The sequence below is a fragment of the Diadema antillarum genome, unplaced genomic scaffold, assembly GCF_040938485.1.
Source record: "Diadema antillarum isolate AM-2024a unplaced genomic scaffold, OU_Dant_1.0 scf00000103, whole genome shotgun sequence".
Classification (NCBI taxonomy): Eukaryota; Metazoa; Echinodermata; class Echinoidea; order Diadematoida; family Diadematidae; genus Diadema; species Diadema antillarum.
Genome location: NW_027270992.1, coordinates 4,027,753 through 4,050,569, shown reverse-complemented (window position 1 = coordinate 4,050,569; position 22,817 = coordinate 4,027,753). Strand labels below are relative to the sequence as shown.

General features: G+C 37.5%; 1 protein-coding gene across 1 annotated transcript in view; it reads right to left on the bottom strand.

Moving 5' to 3' along the window:
- Positions 1-2,976: 2,976 nt before the first annotated feature.
- The window catches only part of LOC139719026 (uncharacterized), a 38,549-nt gene continuing 18,708 nt past the window's right edge, over positions 2,977-22,817 (bottom strand). The window contains exons 6-8 of the mRNA XM_071630469.1: positions 6,470-6,608; positions 4,371-4,463; positions 2,977-3,242 (exon numbers count right to left, since the gene is read on the bottom strand). Of these exons, the coding sequence (XP_071486570.1) occupies positions 3,064-3,242; positions 4,371-4,463; positions 6,470-6,608 (411 nt within the window). The 3' untranslated portion in view covers positions 2,977-3,063. The remainder of the gene's footprint in view (positions 3,243-4,370; positions 4,464-6,469; positions 6,609-22,817) is intronic.

The following is a 22,817-nucleotide window of genomic DNA, read 5'->3' as shown; positions in this document are numbered from 1 at the left end:
CTCTTCGTTTCTCCTGCTCCAAATTCATAAACTGCCTGTAGTTGTCACTGTAGACGTAGCCACATCTGTCCTCCATTTTGTTATTTTATATATATATTGTGAGTCCTGGAAAAGTATAGAATGACTACCCTGGAAAGGGAGAACGACCGTGCGACGACACTTCTTCCATCTATGGTAACATACAACGTATGGGGTGACTAGATGAGCAAAGTTCAAAGTCTGTTGTATTTGTGTTTGTTTATTGAGCGTAACGATACGGAGACAAGGTGCGTGATCCCTGAGGGTGGGGTGGTACTGGGGAAATGTGCGTGGGAGTCTCCCACCTCCCCTGACGATATGAAAGATACTTGACGGGTGTATGGTGGTGCATTGTATGTATTTATTCACGAGTATATGTGTGTAAAAGACGAAATCAAAGTTTCTCTTATAAAAATCAGTTTAGATATGGCTGAGATATCTAAAAACAACGTAAAAGAAAGCGATTCTGATAAATGGTGGGTCCCAAATTCTATTAGGATCGTTTTATTTTGGATATGTCAGCCATTTCAAAACCAATCTTTATCAAATAAACTTTAAATTCCTCTTGAAATCATATGTTCTCTTATATTTCACTAGAAGTTTCTCATCTACAAAAAAAAAAAAAAACACCTTCTAAAAGGTTGGAAACCTGAAACTCCATCTTAACGGAAACTGCACCATCCCTTTTAGCTCACCCTGTCCACAAAATCAATTTAGAACTGAAAGACGGACGGACAACCGGAAAACATTATGCCTCTGGTAACACTTTGTAGCGGAGGCGCTAAATACTAGTATGTTGTATTATTATGTATATAACTATATATATATAACTATATATATATATATATATATATATATATATATATATAGGTATATATATATATATATATATGTATTATGTATATAACATATATGTGTATATATATATATATATATATATATGTGTGTGTGTGTGTGTGTGTGTGTGTGTGTGTGTGTGTGTTTAATGTTGGACAGGCTTCTCGGTCGATGCCATGACGCCCAACGGTCCTAGTCTGTTGCCACACGAGTGGCGTTCTGTTTAACATTTTGGAGTAGCAGATTCCATAAATGACGAGCACCAAAACGAAATCATGACCAAAAAAAAAAATTATCGTACATAAATTCCTAAATGATACAATTTCACATTCCTACAGCCATATTAAAGCCCCAAATGTCACGGAAGGTGCAGAATTCGTTTGACCTCACTTACCTGCACGTCTATTTCAGAGATGTTGATATCACGCAATGTTTAGAATAAAGGTGAAAATGCGGACGCCAACTTGATGACTGTATATAATGGAGTTTTACCATGCATAATATCGTCCGTTTAGTTAACCTAGCTTAATGTCATATAATCTCTTAAAGTCTCAACAATCTTATTTCTTTTCTTTAAATCATTGTATCAATCACTTCACTCTCTCCTGGCACTCGACCTTCCACTTATACTTGTTAAAATCAACAATCCATCTCAATTATGATCATTAATGAATCGAATTCTTGATCGAAAAGACAGCAATAAAACTCGTACACACTATGTCTAGTTTACTAATGCATTTACTCGTTTTATTTTTCTCGTCCAATAGTAAACATCTTGTATAATAAGCCTGTTCATCAATATTGTATTTATATTTATATATATATATGTATATATATATTGATAGCACTTATATTTGCCAAATGCCGGGAAGTGAGTAATAGTAACAAAACAATCTTTATCGTTTAATTGATATAACAGCAAACCTGACCACAAAAGTGGCGTAAACAATGTTATATAAATTTGTTCATGCATTGTCAATCACAAAAAAGTACATCACAGTGCATGGGAGTGTGGGATTGTAACCACATTGCGTTGTGGAAAGGAAATAATTGGAAATAAATTGGAACAATTTTTATATATCATTGCGTCAAGATCATATAGTTTCAGTAAGTTCATCAAATAAGAATGAATGATTATACACCAATACAAGTGATACAGCAAACAACTCAATTTGGTTTGACAGAATGTGCAGGTCTAGCCTTTTTTGTGTGTGTGTGCGCGCTCATGTATAGCGATTAAAGTTTTGGTCACAAAAATACATTCAGAGTTTGAGAAGAAAAATATCGAGTTCGTGGGTTCTGACAAAGTATAAATAACATTTATATAGTATTTCTACATTCTGCTATCATATGACACACATAACTCGAGTTGAAGACTGGTGACTGCACACGAAACTTTCACTTTATGATTATGATAGTTAAATTATTCAGATTCGTTGATATCACGGGTTAAACGTATAGAGTAGTAAACAAGCACTCGAAAAATTGCGCAATCACTTGCGACGTAACGGAGGTGTGATAGGTAGAAGAAGAGACAGTGACAAAATACACTTCTTTAGCTTGGAATTTGTTCTTACAAATGTCTTCATTCTCTCTGTATAGGAAGAAATCATGTTATTTGGCATCCTTATATCCGTATTTCATATCATGAAATAATAATAAGGTCTTATCTATCTAGGGTAGCCTCTTCAGTGTTGTCACTGCTCTACCAGAGGGCCCTGCCATTATTATTACCCTAGCGTTGCCAGGTACCCATTTACATGATTTATACACCTGATTCGAGAGGGACATTGTGGGTAAAAACATCTTGTCCAAGGACGTAAGCACTGGGCGAGAATCGAACTCGGGTCCTCCGATTGGGAGTCGGAAGTCTGAACTTGAATTCTGAGAGCTCTGAGTACATTGTACAGAACATGCGAGGAACATAAAGAATGACCAATCCGACTGGAATGTAAAGCTGACTTAGGAAGGTTATTTACAAAAGCCGAAGGACTTTGACTTGCACTTCAAAGTCTTGTGAAGTTCTGTAAATATTCCATACAAAAACAGTCATTATCTGTTATATGATTATGTACTGCCAAAGTTTTTCAACTGAAAGAACAACAGAGAGTCCGCCATAACGATCCGTTCAGAAGTTATAGAGATTTAAAACCTAACGCTGTAATTAAAGACCTTGTGCGTCAACTTCAAATGGCTATATAATCTCATCTACAATACCGTTAATATCAAAATGGCCCCATCTTGTCCCTGTGCATACTCGGAAACATAGTCCACTTCCAGTGAGCATGTTTTGCTCGTTACAAGACTTTCGACAGCTTCCTTGAAATAGAACCCTTCCACAACTTCGTCCATGAAAAATCGTCTCACTGCAATCAGGATCAGACCACCTGCAAAGTAGAATTTAATTGAAGAATCAATCAGACTATCATTGCATTCAAAATATACAAAATACATTATCACCACAATACAATGAATCATAAGGAGATTTAGAAAAGGGCCCTGTCATTTCAATGTAATGAATCTATTGTCAAAATGACTCAAAATCATTGAATCAGGTGTTTCATTTTCTTTTCTTTCTTTTTTTTGAAAATTGGAAGATGAGAATCATTGTGATATTCTCAGATCAATGTATGTAAAGGATGAAGAAATTGTATCGAATTAACAACAGTTAATATAGATAAATGTAGTTGGATTGTATAGTTCTGTATTACTACTATGAAATCGATTTGATTTGATATCAAATGAAATCAAATCAAATGAATTCATGACAGCAAACTGTTTTTTTTATTATTTGTCCTTTCCTTTCCTTTTCCCCTGTAAGTGCTATCAGTATATTTTTCATGACTGCTTATACTCAGCACATCAAACAGTCGGGGGGGGGGGGGGGGGGGGATCAGCCCCCATCCCCTCGACATTTTCCATGACTATTCTGCCGCGAGAATTTTTTTGACCACGCTGTTCGCTGACTTTTTACTTTCAAGTCTCGCACATCTTTTGCCATCATTTTCGCGAAAATTGCTCATACCGTTACGATGCTGCACGACCTGTTATACATGCCTGTCAGACCGAAAATGGCTAAAAATATGATTTTGTGTACAAAGTCTTTTCAAGTGGACTTTTCTCATCATATTCATAAAGATATGATGATTTTCACTTTCATAAGCTGAAATCAATGAATTCTAGCATAAGTAGATAAATTAGATAACGGTAAACTAGGGGCAGCTTACCGAGTTTTAGCTAAAATATGGTTATTTCAAACCGACACCACTGAATTGTGATTACCATGACACTTATTTTTAATGCGAGGCTTACCAAGGGAGAGAGAGAGAGAGAGAGAGAGAGAAAAAAAAAAAACTTTGTTGACCGTAAACCCAGGTTTATCCTACCCAGGAAAATTATTATGTGGGTGTAAACGTAAATCTAAGTGTAATTATGTGTATTCAAATTAAATATTGCAATTGCACAGGGAAATTGATTAAATGAAATTAAATCTGTAATTTTGAATCACGTTGTACCTGGCTTCACCAGTCTTACTACGTCTTTCAGGCTACTCCCATCGCAGTGAGCCGGAAGGAAAGCACCGGAAGAGATGGCAGCATCAAAAGAATCTGGAAGATATAAAATCGTTATAGAGCCATCGATTGAACTATTATCGTCATGATGACGAAATGACCTTTGGACTATATCATTATGCGATTGAAAATAAACATGACAAGAAATGACAAGGGTCATACATCAGATCTGATCGAAAAGTAATATATAATTGATATATTATTGATTGATTGATTATGCACTCACACACTGACATACACACAAGATGATATTAATATCTGTGTGTTGTGTGTGGATATGTTTGTGTACATACGTGGATGCCATTACATTACTTTTTGACTAACATCATACAGGGGTTAGGGCAATTGTATATTACCACGATCAGTGAGAGCGTATGAAGCCTTTACACATAATAATCGTTCAATACGCCACTTTATTATAATTATAGGACATAATGCATACGTATACATACATACAAACATAATATACATATTGTAAGTAAACATAATCTGATTCAAATGCAAAGGGACATTATTGTTAAGCGAACCGAGTTGCCCGAGACCGAAGAACATTTTACTGATTGAACTGGATTGCATAAGGGTTCGGTCTTTTATCTCGAAATCTTTACACGTGACACAGAGGCCGAAGGTCGAGTTGAAATGGAATTGCACGATGGTGTCCCGTGCATTTGGAGTGATACTAGCTAGAATTATAGTGCCTAACAGAGCACGTACCATTTTCTAAACACTGTTAATATAGTATAGTTACAAACATAGTATATTTACAACTCTGTTTCATATAACTTATTATATTTTGGATCAATAATGTATCCTATCCTCTAGAAACTTATAGATTGAAAGAGCTTCACGTGATGATAGTTATTTTCAGCTATACCAGAAAGTTGACACTCCATAAAGTACTATTTGCAAAATGATGTCACAAAGCAATTCTGAAATTGGGCGCACCTTTGTACCCGTCACTCTGTGTTATGTAACATTTTTTAACAATCATTGTGATATCACAGAGCAACTCTGACATCAAGAATGGAAAGTGACATATAACTAAACCTGTGAATGTTACATGATACTAATTCAACCAATCACAAATTTCGTTATGAATACACACCTTACTTTTATATAACACACACACAAACACACACACACACATACACACACACACATACACACACATATATATATATATATATATATTATTATTTATTCATGTTTTCTTTTAAAAACAATACAGGGTAAGCACATTCAGTTTGCTAACTGCTTTACAATGGCGCCCTGTATATACACAAAATAAAACAACAAATACTAGTACATTTGTAGTAACATGATTCACACAATTACCGATCAGTGACATAAACAAACAAAAGAAATCAACTTAACTACACATCTGTTACATGTATACATAAAAACTAAAGCCTTAACGATTTAGAAAAGGGAAGAGTATATAAACACAAACAAAACAAAGAAAAAAGTCTAGTGGGTGTGACAATGTACAAAAAAAGGTCTTATTGGATTCATTGGAAGAGAAAAGTTAAAGCATGCGGATAAATCTTAAACAATTTGTTTTGAATATTATATATATATATATATATATATATATATATATAGAGAGAGAGAGAGAGAGAGAGAGAGAGGCAGTGTGGAACTCACACTCTTAAACAGAGCGGGGATGGGGTCTTCATTTGGATACTTTATATATATATATATATATATATATATATATATATATTTATTTATTTATTTACTATTTTCAATATGCATGCACGCAAGCCCTGCGGTGCTGCCCCATGCTGTAATAGCCAACCTGAAGAAGGAGGCGTGAAAGCTTATTTAAAATGCATAGGCATTGATGTACAGCGATGTCCATCGGTGTAAACTTCAATCCATGTGTAACTGTGTATGTGAATAAAGCATATTAATTATATGCTATATTGCACAGACACAGTGAAACAAGGGTTATACACTATCAAGCTGTACTTACTATAAAATATCGATATATTTTTGATGTGTATAAAAATAATGAAACCAAGAAATGTTTCGATACTCACTGTCCTCAGGAGGAAGGGGCTGCGGACCAACGAAAGACTCGATGAGTTCCTTGTAGACGCCCTTGGACCGAGCAATATCAAGGCTAGGCCTTGACGGGTCTACGCCCGTAAGGTTCTTGAAGCCATATTTATTGACAAGCTGTCGAGTCAAAAATTATAATTGAATTGGTCAAGTTAAGTTGTATTGGAGTTAAATTTTCATTCTATCTTTGCTCTCTTAATGTACCTAGTAGTTGCATAATGAATTTTAATTGATTTATAATGTAGAGAGAAATCGATACAATAAATAAATCCAAATTTGAAGTAAATATAATTTCATTACTCATAACTTATGAATAATCCTTACTCGTTTCTTTTTTTAAATAGCAAACAAACCTTAACTTTGATTAAGAAAAAAGAAATCCTGGTGTATTATGATAATAGTGGTATTATACAAAAAAGGAACAAAAATAAAGAAGATACGATAGTCTTTAATGCCTGCGAAAGGGGCCGGGGTAATTTGTAAAATAGTTTATACTCAAGAATCTTCTTTATGTCTATTTTTACATATTGTAGTTTGGGGAGGGCTTGCAATGATTTCTTGTTCCCATCCATATTCAATGAGCTGTCCAATATGACACAGTAAATGCCAGCAATCAGACCATTGAGACAACGTTTACTGACTGTAAGGGCGAAAATTATGTCTTCTGTTATAGTAGTCATAAAGGTTCAAAATGATCTGCCAGGGTAATCACCCTCTCATATCATTCGAGGGATATCTCTAACACCTTATCACCCCACCCCATCCCCCTAACTCATTATCAGGCAGGTCAAATGTGGTGATTATGACATCACAGACATCCACTAATATTTTTCAATATCAATGATAAATGATTAACTATCCAGCTTATATAACAATGACAATTCAAGCTCCTCTTGCTCATAGGAGTGATATAAGATGGGTTTGCAATTCATTCCTCGACAGATACACTCTTTGTCCCGTCCCGCGATCACGAATCTAATACCCTTATACCCTGTAGTTTATACTTTGTAGTTGAATTCGATTTCCCAAAAACAAATCTTACCATAGCCTTTGAGACTTTAGGAAAAAAGATTAGGGCGTGAGGTTAATTTATGTAAGTAATGATAACTGTTTGATGGCAAAAAGGAAATATGATGTGTTACTTTGTAGTTTATACTTTGTAGTAGAATTCAATTTCCCAAAAACGAAAACCTACATAACATTTGAGAATTTACGAAAAAGAATTAGGGCGAGAGGTAATTCATGTAAGTAAAGGATGACTTTTTGATGGCAAAAAGGGAATATGGTGTGTTGAGATGATCACTAGTACATGCTATTGACACGATGATAGTACCATATGATATATCATGACGTCCTTGACCGTCATCACAGTCACAATCTATGCGCCCAGTCAATATTTGACAGAGCGCCATGGTAGCTCTCTAGAAAATGGAAAGAAAAGGTTATCGGACAATGAACAATTGAAAAATAATAATGTACTTTATCATTTCGAGTACTCTTCATTTATAATGATTACATCAAGTCCCAATTATTTCTTTTTAGTAGAAAGAAGTGTAGTGATAAGTCAGGGTTCAGTCGATAGGTAAGATAGTAGTAGAGCAGATAAGCCAACAAATTGTGCAAAATTTGACTAAAGCATGAAACTTCACCAGCGTTAGCACATGTTATAAGATTCATTTTAAGATCGGGAGGTAAGTCTGATTTGACCTCTGATGACCTCCAAAGGTCAATGACCTCAAAATTTGATAAAAATTGATATTTTGCGTCATTGATTAATGTTAAATATGGTAATGATGTACTAAAGACTCATTTTTCTTACAGTGGAATTGTCTTCATGTTCCATAGAACCCTGACAGGTTTACCTTTGACCTCTGATGACCTGCAGAGGTCAATGACCTCAAAATATCAGAACATTGATATTTTGTCATTGATTAATGATAAACACGGCAATGATGTACTAAAACCATTTTTTTTTAAACAGTGGAATTGTCTCAATGTTCCGCAGATCCTTGACAGGTTTTTAGCTTTGACCTCTAATGACCTCCAGAGGTCAATGACCTCAAATTATCAGAATTTTGATATTTGGTGCAATTGGTTGATGATAAACACGATAACGATGTCCTAAACATCCATTTGTGTTACAACTGAATAGTTTTCCTATTCCTCAGATCAAGGGAAATTATTTACACGTCTCTGCCTTTGACCGCTGAGGACTGTGACAGGTCAATGACCTCAAAATATCAAAATATTGATATTTGATGTATATTGAATGGTTAACTGTATACCTGGTGTGCAATTATGCATTATGCTATTAGCATTTATGCTACAAGAAGTGTCTTCTCATCCCACAGAACATTGGTCATTACGGTACCCTATGGATATCCAACTTTGACCTCCAAGGACAATGTGAGGTCAGACTTTTAGAATATCAAAATTTGTGTAGGATTGCAAATATTGATGTTTTGCTTCATTGGTTTACTCCTAAATGTTTAATCATGTACAAATCACGCCTTGACGTTATAATCAAAGTATGCATGCACAATCCACATAGCATTGGTTCATAGTAACAGGTCTCAGGAATGTTAGCGGTCAATTACTTCAGAAATGAAGCGTACGTGTCTTCAGTGATGGCAGTGACCTCAAATATGATATTTATATTTGGGTTAGTTATGCAGACTAGCTTGCATGAATTATGTACAACATTATCCAATTTGCACTGGACAAAATTTGTACGCTTAAACATGGAAGGTGGGGTGAGGAGTACCATATTTTGGGTTGATGCTTAATAGTTTGTGAACAGGCATATGACAAAGTCCCTTGAACTTGATGAAACGGTGACAGATGCTAACCAGAAAACAACAGGCCCACCTCATCAGATGTACGTCACGAGTCAAACAACCAGAGTCGTACACAGTGGCGTATCTAGGGAAAACGGCGCCCGGGGCAAGCGCGAAAATTGCGCCCCTAATTTCTGAAAAAGTGTTCAACCCCAACCCCATCCCGGTAGGGACTTTAAACAAAGTCCACATGCAGCGAGCGAGCCGAAAATTTTGGTAGGCCTATTTCAGCTTACAAAACATGGAATTCTTGTCATTTTTTGCTAATCAAATCTTACAATTCCAATCAAGATATAGTGACGGCCTTTTTGTTCTTATCTCTTTTTTCTTTTCTTTTTTGGATAAATTTTGGTGAGCGAGCGCAGCGAGCGAGCCGAAAATTTTTGTATTTCAGCTTACAAAACATAGAATTCTTGTCATTTTTTGCTTATTAAATCTTACAATTCTAATCAAGATATAGTGACGACCTTATAGATAACGATTTATACCAACAAACTCAGGACTTATAATACTAGTACTCCAAATCAGTACGAGCGAGTGAGCCGAAATTTGTATATTTCCGCGTCATCATTACGTTTTGTTCTTATCTTTTTTGATTTGTTTTTTTGCCCCCCCTCCCCATATGTTTCAAACTTTTGGCGTCCTCTCTTGATCCAATCGGCGATCGCTTCAGAACGAATGAAATTGCAGCCGCTGCTCCGCGTAACATTTCTCCAGCTTAATATGAAATGACATGTGTGAACACAATAGACATTGTCATTTTGTCCGCGTCATCATCACGTTTTGTTCTTACCTTCTTTATTTATATAAATTTTGGCGAGCGAACGCATCGAGCGAGCCGAAAATTTTTGTATTTCAGCTGACAGAACATGGAATTCTTGTGTGAACACAATAAACATTGTCATTTTGTCCGTGTCATCATCATGTTTTGTTTTTCTCTTGTTTGATTTGTTTTTCTGCCCCACCCTCCTTTCCGGGCGAGGTTTTTTTTTTTTTTTTTCCTTCTTTCTTCGTTTTTTTTAATCTTTTTCTTCGTCTTTTATTCGTTTTTTTTTTTTCGTTTTTCTTGCGCCCCCAAGGAGAATGGCGCTCGGGGCACGTGCCCCCTTGCCCCTCCCCCCCCCCCCCCCCCCCAGATACGCCACTGGTCGTACAGCCCATGAGTTACGCAGCCCACGAGTCATACATCCTGTGACCTAAACACTGGATGAACAAGGTCAATGAGCTCGACATCAAATATAATAGGCCCACAAGCTGTGCGGTCCTCGAGCTCGACACTCGAGGAAAACAAGGCCCACGAGATTAATATGTGTATTACATCAGAAAGCTTAATCTATTCAGTGTAGGTCTTGTGGACCTCCCCCTACCCCCATGTGTCGGGCTCTTATGGGCCTGGTTTGCCTAAGTGTCAGGCTCATGGGCAATGCTACCTAATTTCGAGCTGGCGGGCCTGTGTTGGTCAGTGTCAAGCTCGTGGGCTGTATGGTTCCGATGAATAACTCATGGTCCTGGAGCATGCAGTGACGTCATGGACCATCTGGAAAGCGACATACTATGAGGCATAACATGCATTCCACATGAAGCAACCCTGTGTCTTGCAACTTAATTGTTATTGTCATCCAATTAAGTTTGGGTGATTACGTCAGGCAATTTGGGGCAATGACTTGTTTAGGTACCTCAATTCCAAATAGGAGTGGAACTACTATTTACTCTAATTGCCTTCTTTATGCTCGATACTTCTTAACACTTGGGCCTGGCCAAGAGTTGTGCCCCCATGCCCAAATTATTGGTTGTTTCCAATATGGCTGCCATCCAATGTGTGAATCAGGGTACGCTGGCAGCGGGTAATATCACCTGCATGATCCGGTTAAGACTCTCTGCCAGCAAGTGATGATTCAGTGTAACCTGCTGAAATTGGTCTAGATCTATACCCTCGATCTCTGTCAAGACAGGGCAACATCTGCGTCTTGTGAAGCACGCGATTGAGCCTACGTACATTGCACGGATCGGCAGACAGATCTCCTCCACGACTAAACTGGATAGACATCCTGAGGTCAGACCAGCAGCGTTCTTATAGGTGCACAGCCACTGTATGCGATCATCAGAGTCTTCCACTGGCAATATCTAAACAGTTAGGGTGAAGGCAAGCTTTATCTATGATGAGAGCATTGCACATAAGAGTACAGGATGCACGAGATGATAAGAAAGCTTCTTTTTGACTCACGGGATAGGCTACAATCCTTTCTCAGGCAGAGGTTCTGAATTATCGGGTCGTACTCAGTCTGCACACAGTGAGCTGAACACCATATCAAGTATACATTGTACGTGTGTAATGATTGTGTGTAATGATATGGGAAAAATGCATGGAAAAATCAAAATACATGTTTCTGTATTTTACGTGGAATCAGTTCCTGTCTGTTGTCTTGGCAGAAATGCATCAATCTTGCAATGTTGTTGTTTCTTATTTTCCCTCCCCATCAAGAGTATGGAACATGTTGATCAAAGTTTTTGTGATGTCGAAAAATGCGAGGCTGTATTGCAGGTGGCCTATTGCAGGTGGCCTTCAATTTGTTTTTCACAGTATATTGGCATGTTTAACAGACTGTACAACTCACCAAGATGCCTCTTGATCTGTTTTGAAAAACTTCTGCTTGATTTCACATGAGCGGATGATTATCAGTTGTCTTTCTGCTATCATATTGTGTGAAACAAAGTATTGTTTCTCTTCAAAAGATAGCGTGCCAATTAATCTGCACTTACTGTTGGTGCTCTATCGGCCCTTTCGGACATTCAAACCCACCTTCAGCCCAGACATCAGAAGGCGTTGTGGTGTCGAGCGGGATCTGAACATCTCTCATGAAGCGAGATTTCTCTTTTCTTTTCTTTTCTTTCCCCCAACTAACAATGTGAAACAAAGATATCCGTAGGCATTGTGGTATGTATAGACGTGGTAGAGCGAGACTTCTCTTCTCTTTTCTTTTCTTTTCCCCACTAACAAACAAGTTTAGCAGGAAACATACTCTCTAAAAAAATCGAGTGAAAATATTCACTCTTAAAGGAGTGAATACAAAAAAGAGTGAAATTAGAGTGAAATTGGAGTGAATTTTGAGTGAAAATGTTCATTTTCACTCATTTTGGAGTGACCTCAGGGATCACTCGAAGATTTTGGAGTGATCCCTGACGTCACTCTAAAATGAGTGAAAATGAACATTTTCACTCAAAATTCACTCCAATTTCACTCTAATTTCACTCTTTTTTGTATTCACTCATTTAAGAGTGAATATTTTCACTCGATTTTTTTTTTTTTAGAGAGTAGAAGCATTCGCACATACTGTTTACATTTCCCATCACATGCTTTTAACATCGGAATTTTCATGTACAAATTTTGCCTGGAAAAGAATTACCAAGAACTTTTCAATACAATAAATGTTCAAAAGAAGCAATTTGGTTCATATATAATTTACTCGACAGAGTGAGTTATAGGGGCCTACTTATCACTGTCCACGTACTCGAACAGTTTTCGCTAAAGATACAAGTATGTTCACAAGACTGCAAGCAGTACAGTGCACTCCCGTTATAACGAAATGCTCGGGACCGGCAGTTTTCTTTCGTTATAACGAAATTTCGTTATAACCGAACAAATACAATATATAACGAAAACAAGAAAATCACATATATATCATATTCTGTTTGCTGAATACTCATCATACACTGAAAAGCTATATGAAATGTGATGGGATAACTGTATTACAATAATAAACGCAAGTTCCCCTCAGAAACTGTGCGTGACACAAGGAGCGAACACAGTGATGTGAAGCGTTCACTCATGCAGGGACGCTATATATGGTTGTTCCGCTACGTATTTTCGAAAGCAATTCGCATTTCGTTATAACGGAGCACATTTCTTATGTTTTTCTTTGTCTGTGGCACTCGGAAAAGACTTCGTTATAACGGAAATTTCGCTATAACCGTGTTCGTTATAAGCGAATTTTGTACCATAGACTTTAATGGTGATAATTTTGGGACCAGAAGATTTACTTTGTTATAACGAAATTTCGTTATAACCGTGTTCGTTGTAACGGGAGTGCACTGTAGAATGATTTTCCCCTTAACATATCAGACTACTACATCTCTTGAAATGTCTTTAAACGTAAATTAAAGTCATTCCTCTTAAATGATTACTCTCGGTCGACTAATGAGGTCCTCGTCTGCATGTCATGGTTGATCTCGTCAGTGTGACTGGGCCGTCCGTTGAGCGGTCTGCCGTCACGCTGTCAGTATTCTCTTCGTCACCATCACTCTCCACTTTGTATCAGTCTGACAGTGCGCTTCAACATCTCCGATGACACCAGTTGACTATTTGGAGTTTGTAATTGCACTCCAAATTGGCGTAAACCAAAGTTTTGTCTTATCGTGACTCATAGCTTTTCCTAATGTCCTGCTGCATGATGTACCAAGAAGGGGAATTCCTGACTTTATCTCTGTGGTCTCCAACTATTCTCAAAGTTCCTCAAAATTCCAAAATACTCTGCAGCCTTTGCTTCACTACATAGTGTGAAGCCGCTCCCACTGTGCTTGCCACTCTAACTGATTTTTCGGCTGAGACATTTTTTTTATAACTAATTTACTTACAAACTGCCTTTCCCTAAAGCATTTCATTGGCTCAATCTTATATTGGGGTGGGTGTTCGCTAGAAATTAAGTCCTTACTGGTCAAATGTTCAATTTGCTCCTCCTATTCGTTTCTGTGAAAACTCAATTTTCAATGATTCATCTCAATTTCTGATTAACTCGCCCACTGTCTTTTAGTCTCTTCATTCACTAACATGTTCTCTGTAACCACTGGTAAAGACTTTATTGTTTCTTGGATATCAAAATGATAAACCAAATGGATATTAGTGTCTATATGGCAACCAACGTCATCTTTGTTTTGGGTCATTATCCTTGAATTTGTCTTTGGAGTTCCTATTTGACCCACTCCACTAAACAATAAATGCTAAAATAGAGGGATAAATTCTGGCAGGAGGGCCACCTTCCAGCTCAGAGGGTCATTTATGTTTGGGGATCAGAGGGCAAAAACACGTCATCACGTCATTCCCCATAATTTGGCGCGGGGCTTTGGGGATGGAGAGTGCTGACCACTAGCGGGGAAAGTAGCCAACATCAAACTCATAAATTCCTACGACCATAGACTTTTCTTGGAATAGGTGGTTTTGAACACACACACAAAAAGAGAAAGGAAATGGCTGGAAGGAAGATAAACGGTTTCATGAACTCCAAGAAGGGGAAAAGACTGAGCATAATTGACCTCACAGGGTGTCTAGGAAAACGACTGCCGTGTCCTGTTTTCTTTTACTCTCTATCCTATTCTATTCTATTCTATTCTATTTTATTCTTTATCATAAACATGTGCTAGGAGCCATCTGGGCTACAATTGTGTTTGTTTTTTACATCCTCTAAAGGTCACCAGAGGTCAAAGGCAGAGCCCTATCTGTGCTCTTTGGAATATGAAGACAATTTTTTGTAAAACAGGTATGCTTGTTTTGTACATCTTAACCATGTTTATCATTAAGTAATGACACTACAGATCAATATTATGATATTTTGAGGTCATTGACCTCTAAAAGGTCACCAGAGGTCAGAGTTAGAAACCTGTTTTGCTAGCTCTTTGGAATATGAAGACAGTTTCATTGCAAAACAGATATGCTTGTTTTGCACATCTTAACCATGTTTATCATTAACTAACAACATCACAGATCAATATTATGGTATTTTGAGGTCATTGACCTCTAAAGGTCATCAGAGGACAAAGGTAGAAACCTGTCAATGTCCTGTGGAATCAGAAGATTTGTAGTACAATTGCATATTTAGTGCAGCGTAACCAAGATCTAAGCCTATCATTCACAAATGCCTCCAAACATCAATATTCTGATATTCAAAATTCCTTGACCTCTGGAGGTCATCAGAGGTCAAATCAGACTTACCTCCCGGTCTTAAAATGAATCTTATGGTATGTACTAACACTGGTAAAAGTTTCATACTTTAGTCAAATTTTGCACAATTCTCATGATTTTGAGGGCTTAAGCCTTTTGTCCGATAACTTGGTCGCTCCCACAGAGGCCAACCCACACAATCCATTTTTCTCTGTTCAAATTCAACCCAGTGGCAAACCATGTCTTGAATATGAAGAGAGTAAAATGGGTAATGGTTTCGCCATAATGGGAAGGAAAAAATATCGACAATGTGACCATGTTGATGATTATGAACCATAAAATGTTAGAAGAAACCCTAAAACACGAATCTGCAGTCGTGCAGACTGGCCTGATGATTTGACCACTTTCATTGACAGATCTCATCCATGCAGTCAGACATGCATTGTTCCTTCACATTAACACGCCAACTTGGAAAAAGTGCAATTTGTCATTGTTGTCTTTAAAGTCCATGTGCTCAGTCATGCATGACAATAGTCAACATAATTAGGTATTAATGGAAAGAGGAAGAGTTCTTCTTTCCCGACAACTAACATTGTGCTCTTCATAACTGATAATTAAGAAATGGCAGCCCTCCAAAGTTGGATTACCTTCTTTTTATATACGCTCTGTACAGTCCCTTTAACATACATTGTTATTACCAACGATTATAAGGTAATACTATTAGCAATGAATGACATTCCTTATGGGGTATATGTATGTAACTGTGTGTGTTGTTCCGCTCGAGTGTCACCGGAGGATATCACAGCTCCAATATGAATAAAGATGATCTGAAGGATTTTTTTTTTTTTTGTAGCAGAACTTAGCACGGTGCTTTAAAAAGTAAGAAAAATGTTTAAAGATATGTGAAGCATATTTTTATGACATATTTAGTGATTTGGTTGTGCATAGACCAAGAAGCATTTAAACATCTGGATTGCAGGGAATCTTTAAGGAGAATAGTAAAAGGGATGGTATAGTATTGGTGGGGATGAAAATTGAGCATTTAATAACTGTTTGCAAGATACTGAAAAACCACTTATGAAATGTTACAGAGCATACCATTCTAAGAGGACTTCAAAGTTTATTTGATGGAAAGTTGTTTTGAAACGGCTGAGATATCCAAAAACAAGTAAAATAAAGAGATCCTATAAAGTAGGTCCACTTTTTATTAGTATTTCTTGTTTTGGAAATCTCAGCTATTTCAACAACAAAAAAATCATTAAAAAACGTTGAATTCCTCTTTGAATTACATACTCTATCATATTTCGTAAGGTTTGTCATTCTCACCAAAAAAGCTAGAAACCTAAAGCCAGGTCTCACCCAAAACTATACCATCCCTCAAGGATTCATTTACAACGGACACATCATAAGATAGTTACGAAATGTCAAATTCACAAAACAAGAATAATGCTCGGAAACACAAATGCGAAATACCAAACATTGTGGATGCCATCACGTTACAACACTACTGTGTATAGGTTTCTTCACAATCATCAATGATCATATCCATTGTGAAATAATATTTTGGGTCGAGAATTCAGTAACGATACAATCCCTTTACCCGCCCACCACCTTGTAAAAATCACATGGCATTGGAATGATACATAGAGAGATACAAAGAGAGTTTTATTCCTGTTTCAGCAAAAGGAAGTCGCGTTTAGTTTTAAACACAGGTGAAAAGGGAGACACCATTACATTGTCTGATTTAAAAAGAAATATGTTGTTGTCACCAATATTAGCAATTTTTTGAGAACACAATAATTACAATGTATGAAACATATTTCTTCTCTAAAAAGAGTCGTATTGCATTCTGACCTTTGTGCTTTTTCTATCTTTCTATCTGTCTATCTGTCGATCACAAGTATGATCCATATCTATTTATCTTAATATTGTCTATCTCCATACATAAGGCGATATTCGATTATTTTTACATGAATATCTTCATCGAATAGTGCATGAAATAAAATGAAATCAGTTTGGGAGGGACCGGTATAACACGATAGTTTTTTTTTTAAATAAATGAATAAATGCATTAACATTCCTAAACCCTTAAAATATATAACAGCAGACTTCTATATACAGCACAACTCACAATCTCAATACAATCTCGACCTTCCAGCATGGTTGGCCGCTGGGCAAGACACAGAGTATTTCAGGCCCCTCGTGAAACGTTCTGCCGACGGGGCTTTGGGTGTACGTTTTCCCTTCTTGAGTGGCAAAGAACCAATGAAAAAAGTGACGAAAGACAAGAAAGGGAAAAAATGATCATGCATATAGCGGTTAGCAAATTGAATACTAGCTGCGGTGTATTACAGCAGAATTGAAATCATCCCACGTTGTTCCTTGTGTTGTCGACTGGAGACAGCTTTTAATTGCGCTCGTTCTGTCTGGCATAACTTTTTGAATGATTTAATACACAATGGTATATCGGGCAAACACAATTGCAGAGCCTCATTAACCTTTGTGCCATGCATGTGTTTCCTATAAGATACTCTTCTTCTGGTTCTTGCGTAACTTACAGCTGTATTGTTGTTTCCCTTGTAAACAACGTAAATGTTCATGAAGAGTTCATTTTTTATTATTATTATTGTCTTGCAGGAGTGGGTGTCTGACGTTCTGTATGGTCCTTATTTCTTTTCCCGAATTGTCTTATGATTGCTAATTATACAGCTCACGCACATGTTATAACCTTGTCTGCAGCCTTATTCAGCGATTTTTTGGTGCATGTGCCGGGTGGGTGATCTTTTCTAAAGAAATATTGCCCCCTTTTATGTTCAAAGCGAACATAAACTGTTTCATGTGTATTTAGTCAGATCCACGTTCGAGATGGGGCACCTTGACTCCCGGAAAAAGTTGAATTCAGGCGAGCAGAAGATTTTACATGGAAGTTAATCTTGCAGTGACTTTGTTACTATCTTCCAGACAAGACAGTGTGAAGTGAAGATATAAGGAGCTAAGTGTCACGTGTAGAAGCGCAACGTTATGAGCGCATTCACAATCTCACACTCTAACCACCCCCCCCCCCCGCGCCTTTAGATGTTTAACTGTTCAAATATCAAATAACAATCCGAAGAAGGCTGATGCGGCTGCTTTATATCATAGAACTCACATGATTTACAACTGAATTCACAATAATATTACATAATACTTATCTGCTTACATGCATGACTATAACATACAGCGCAATCTTATAGAAATAAAACTCCACTCCTCGAAATGTTATTGACGTATTAGTACAGTCTACTATGTCGAAATATTGGGTCCCGTGAGATTTTCGTGCCAAAATTGATTCTTTTTTTAGCTAACTTGGTCAATTTGGGGGTGCTGAATCCAAAAAACTTTGGTTCCACTTTTTTTTGACCACGTCTTCAGTCGCCATTTTGAATTTCAAAATGGCCGCCATAGCAAACTGTATTTTGAAACAATTCTCATAATGTGAGCATCATAGAAGGTTCAGATTTGATGCAAAAAAACATGTTTGTGATGTCAGACATTCTGATACACCATTTTCTAATATTGTAGATAGCTTTGCTACAATTTCTACGCAGCCATCTTGAAATTCAAAATGGCCGCCATAGCTAAATATATTTTTACCCATATCCAGGCGCGCCGGAAGCAGTTTTGGATTGGGGGGGGGGGGGGGCAAATATTGGAGGGGGCTCATGCACGATATCTAGACCATACATATGTTACACAATATACACATACACACACACACGCACACACACACATATATATATATGTATAATTATATGTATGTACAATGGTGTACCGTGGGTCGAGACATTGGGGGTGCACCTTGTGGAAAAGTAATTTTGAGGGTGTGTATGCTTGTGCGTGTGTGCGTGCGCTGTCAGTCTGCAAACTTAATGGGACTACAATACATTACGGAATGTGATACATTCAACAACGCAGTCATTGAGCAACATTGTAAGTTTTCCTTACACGGGTTATGGAATGACGGTGTGAAACGACAAGCACTGTCAACAACATCAGGAGAATTGCATAACAATAAAATGCGAGCGAGCGGAGCGAGCGAGCTTGAAAATTTTGACATTTTACAGTCCCAAAACTGCCGTTTGTAGTTATATCTTTCGCTTTGGAAATTAAGGGGGGCGCACCGGGCGCAACTGCTGGCAATTACTGGCAGCAACATTAGGAGAATGGCATAACGATTGAATGCGAGCGAGCGAAGCGAGCGAGCTTGAAAATTTTGACATTCTACAGCCCAAAAACTGCCGTTTGTAGCTATGTTTTTCGCTTTGGAAATCAAGGGGGAGGCGCACTGGGCTCAACTGCTGGCAATTACAGGCAGCAACGTTAGGAGAATGGCATAACGATTAAATGCGAGCGAGCAAAGCGAGCGAGCTTGAAAATTTGGATATTTTACAGTCCCCAAACTGCCGTTTGTAGCTATATATTTTTTTTTTTCGCTTTGGAAATTAAGGGGGGGGGGGGGCGGCGGCCCAGGCGCAACTGCCGGCAATTACTGGCAGTAACATTCTCTTTTACAATGGCATAACGATTAAATGCGAGCGAGCTTGAAAATTTTGACATTTTAGAGTATAAAACTGCCGTTTGTAGCTATAGGCCTACTGCTGGCAATTGCTGGCAATTGCTGGCAATTACTGGCTACTGCTGGCAACTGCTGGCAATTACTGGCAGCAACATCAGGAGAATGGCATAGCGATTGAATGCGAGCGAGCGGAGCGAGCGAGTTTGAAAATTTTGACATTTTGCAGTCCAAAAACTTCCGTTTGTAGCTATATTTTTTCGCTTTGGAAATTAAGAAGGGGGGGGGGGGGCGAATGCTTCAAAAGGAGGGTTGGCATGGGCCAGTTGTGCCCGCCTCTAAATCCGCCAGTGCTTAAAGCTAACATTTTGATATTTACACGACTTTCCATAGCCAAAGGCCTCTAAAAACTGCATAGGTTACCGTTGAATGCGGTTGAGATAATCTGCTCATACGCAACGAAAAATGAATGTCTAAACATTTATGAGTTAGAATTACTAGTCTTAGCTAATAAATTTCTCTATTTGTATTTCACTTATATATATATATATATATATATATATATATATATATATTTATATATATATATATATATATATTTATATATATATTTATTTATTTATTTTATTTTATTTATTCTTATTTATCTATTTCTTATTTATTTATTTTTTTAATTTATTTACTTAATTTTTTTGTGGGGGGGGGGGGCAAAAATGCGTTTTGCCCCCACTTTTTGGATGGGGGGGGGGGGGGCCGCCCCCCCCCCCCCGACTTCCGGCGCCTATGCCCATATCTCAGGTTGTAAGCATTATGTAGACTATAAATTTGGGGCAAAAAGCATGCATATGATGTCAGTCATGCTAGTATGTACATTCTTTTATTCGCTGATGGATCATTTTCCTCAGCGGCCATCTTGAATTTCAAAATGGCTACCACAACAAATGTAATTGGACCGATATCTCACATCGTATGCATTGTGTAAGGTTCTAATTTGGGGCAGAGAGCATGCATATGTTGTCAGACATTCTGAAATACTTTTTCTGAAACGATGGTTCATTTTGATATCAAAGGTGGCCATCTTGAAATTCAAAATGGTCGCCATAACTGAATGTATATTTTGACCCATATCTCATGTTGTACGCAATACAGACAGTTCACATTTCGGGCATAAACCGGGCTCATGATGTTGAACATTCAGATGCACTTTTTTCATCCCTAAAATTGCAGATCACTTTCAAGGCTGCCTTCTTAAAATTCAAAATGGCTGCTTTTCAGCTAATATCTCTGGTTACAAGCAACTTTTAGACATATCAATGTTTATGGTGGTGTACAGTGTACATTCTTTAAAACACATCCACACACATAGGGCCTATACATTCTGTAATATTGGATTATTTGTATTGGTCGCCATTCTTGAAATTCACGAAGTGTTTTGACCATATTTGGTGCTGTAAGATCTGTAATGACCCAAGCATGGTGAAACGATCATGTATAAGTCAATCACTTCATTGAATATTGCGTGAGCGGAAGTGTTTCCTGTCCTGTAGGTACACTGTAGTGTTGAAATGCAAAAAGGCTGCCATGTGAAACATTCCTTTAAAAGCATAGCGTTTGGGTAAAATTTGTGAATGGGAAGTCATGTGATTTTGATGTTAAAAACGAATGACTTTCAAAAAACCTGTGTCTGATGGACTAAATAATGCCCCATTTAGACAATTTGGTTGTAAGAACTTACGATATTAGCCCTATATACTCTAATAATTCATGGGATAGTCACTTAGATAACTGAATGTTTTCTAGACTCATTCCCTGCACATGTTTTTAAAGAAACAACACTCTAAAGCTGTACACAGGGGAGAATTAGTTCTAAATTCTTCCAGAAATAATGACTTTTGCATTTCTTGCTCTTTAGCATGATAATGAATTTTGTGGCTACCGTTGGTGTAGGAAGCTCGAAGCATTTTATAATAATTGAACCATTTATGCATACCCTTTGGAAATATCTACAATCTAATATATCATATTCATAAGTATTAGAGGCACAAATTAGGTTGAGAGAGTTTACGAGGTTCGTTCTCTGGATATATTGTATTAAGTCTCTACGAGGGTAATGCAGGAAATTGTCCTGATTGAAGTCATCCACGCCAAACTTCTGGCGGCACAGACTGTGTCATAGCACATTCTGCATGATTCAAGGTCTAGATACTTCTTGGTCCATCTGCTCTTGGAGACATCCTCAAATTTTCTAACTTCAGCCAGCACATGAAAGGCATGAAAAAGCAGACCTTTAGTTGTTCCTGTTTTTCGCAACAAACTGCTGAGCATAATCTCTCAAAATTGTCAATTGTACCTTTATCATTTATTTTCCAGTGATGGAGCAGACAACGTGCAATGCAGTAAGTGAAGCAAACCACCAAGATCCATCAGGATGATTGAAATGTTAGAGTCTACGTAATAATCATCAATATCTCTGATTTTCCTGTTGCTCTAATACATATCATGGTATGAGGCTATCTGTTGTGAGTGACGGGTGACAGTAATTCCCATGGCATCTTTGATGAACTCTTTTATTTTCTTTCCATAATGTGGTCTCTGTGTCAGATGGAATTGACTGCTCAGTATTTCAACTTTCAGGCTGATTATTTGGCTCAGTTTTGTGAGTTTCTAAGGCATGGGTAGGAATGACGAGAAGGCCATGAAACAATGAGATGAAGAGTGATTGTGGAATTGCTTAGAACTATACCTTTCAATAATTGTATCGTTCAGAAATGACTGGATAATGACAAGTCTATCAGGCTGTACTAGAACCACTAGAAATGTTATGAAGAATTGGTCGTCCCTTAAGCTTAATGATTTTGGATCCAATCTTTCATGGTGTTTTTTTTTTTTTTTTGCACGAGCTGAATATGTCTGGCCTTTCTCACAATAATCCAGAGATTGATATATTCTAATTCTCTCAGATACAAATTCTTAGAACAGAACATTAAAACTGCCCTTTTCATCTC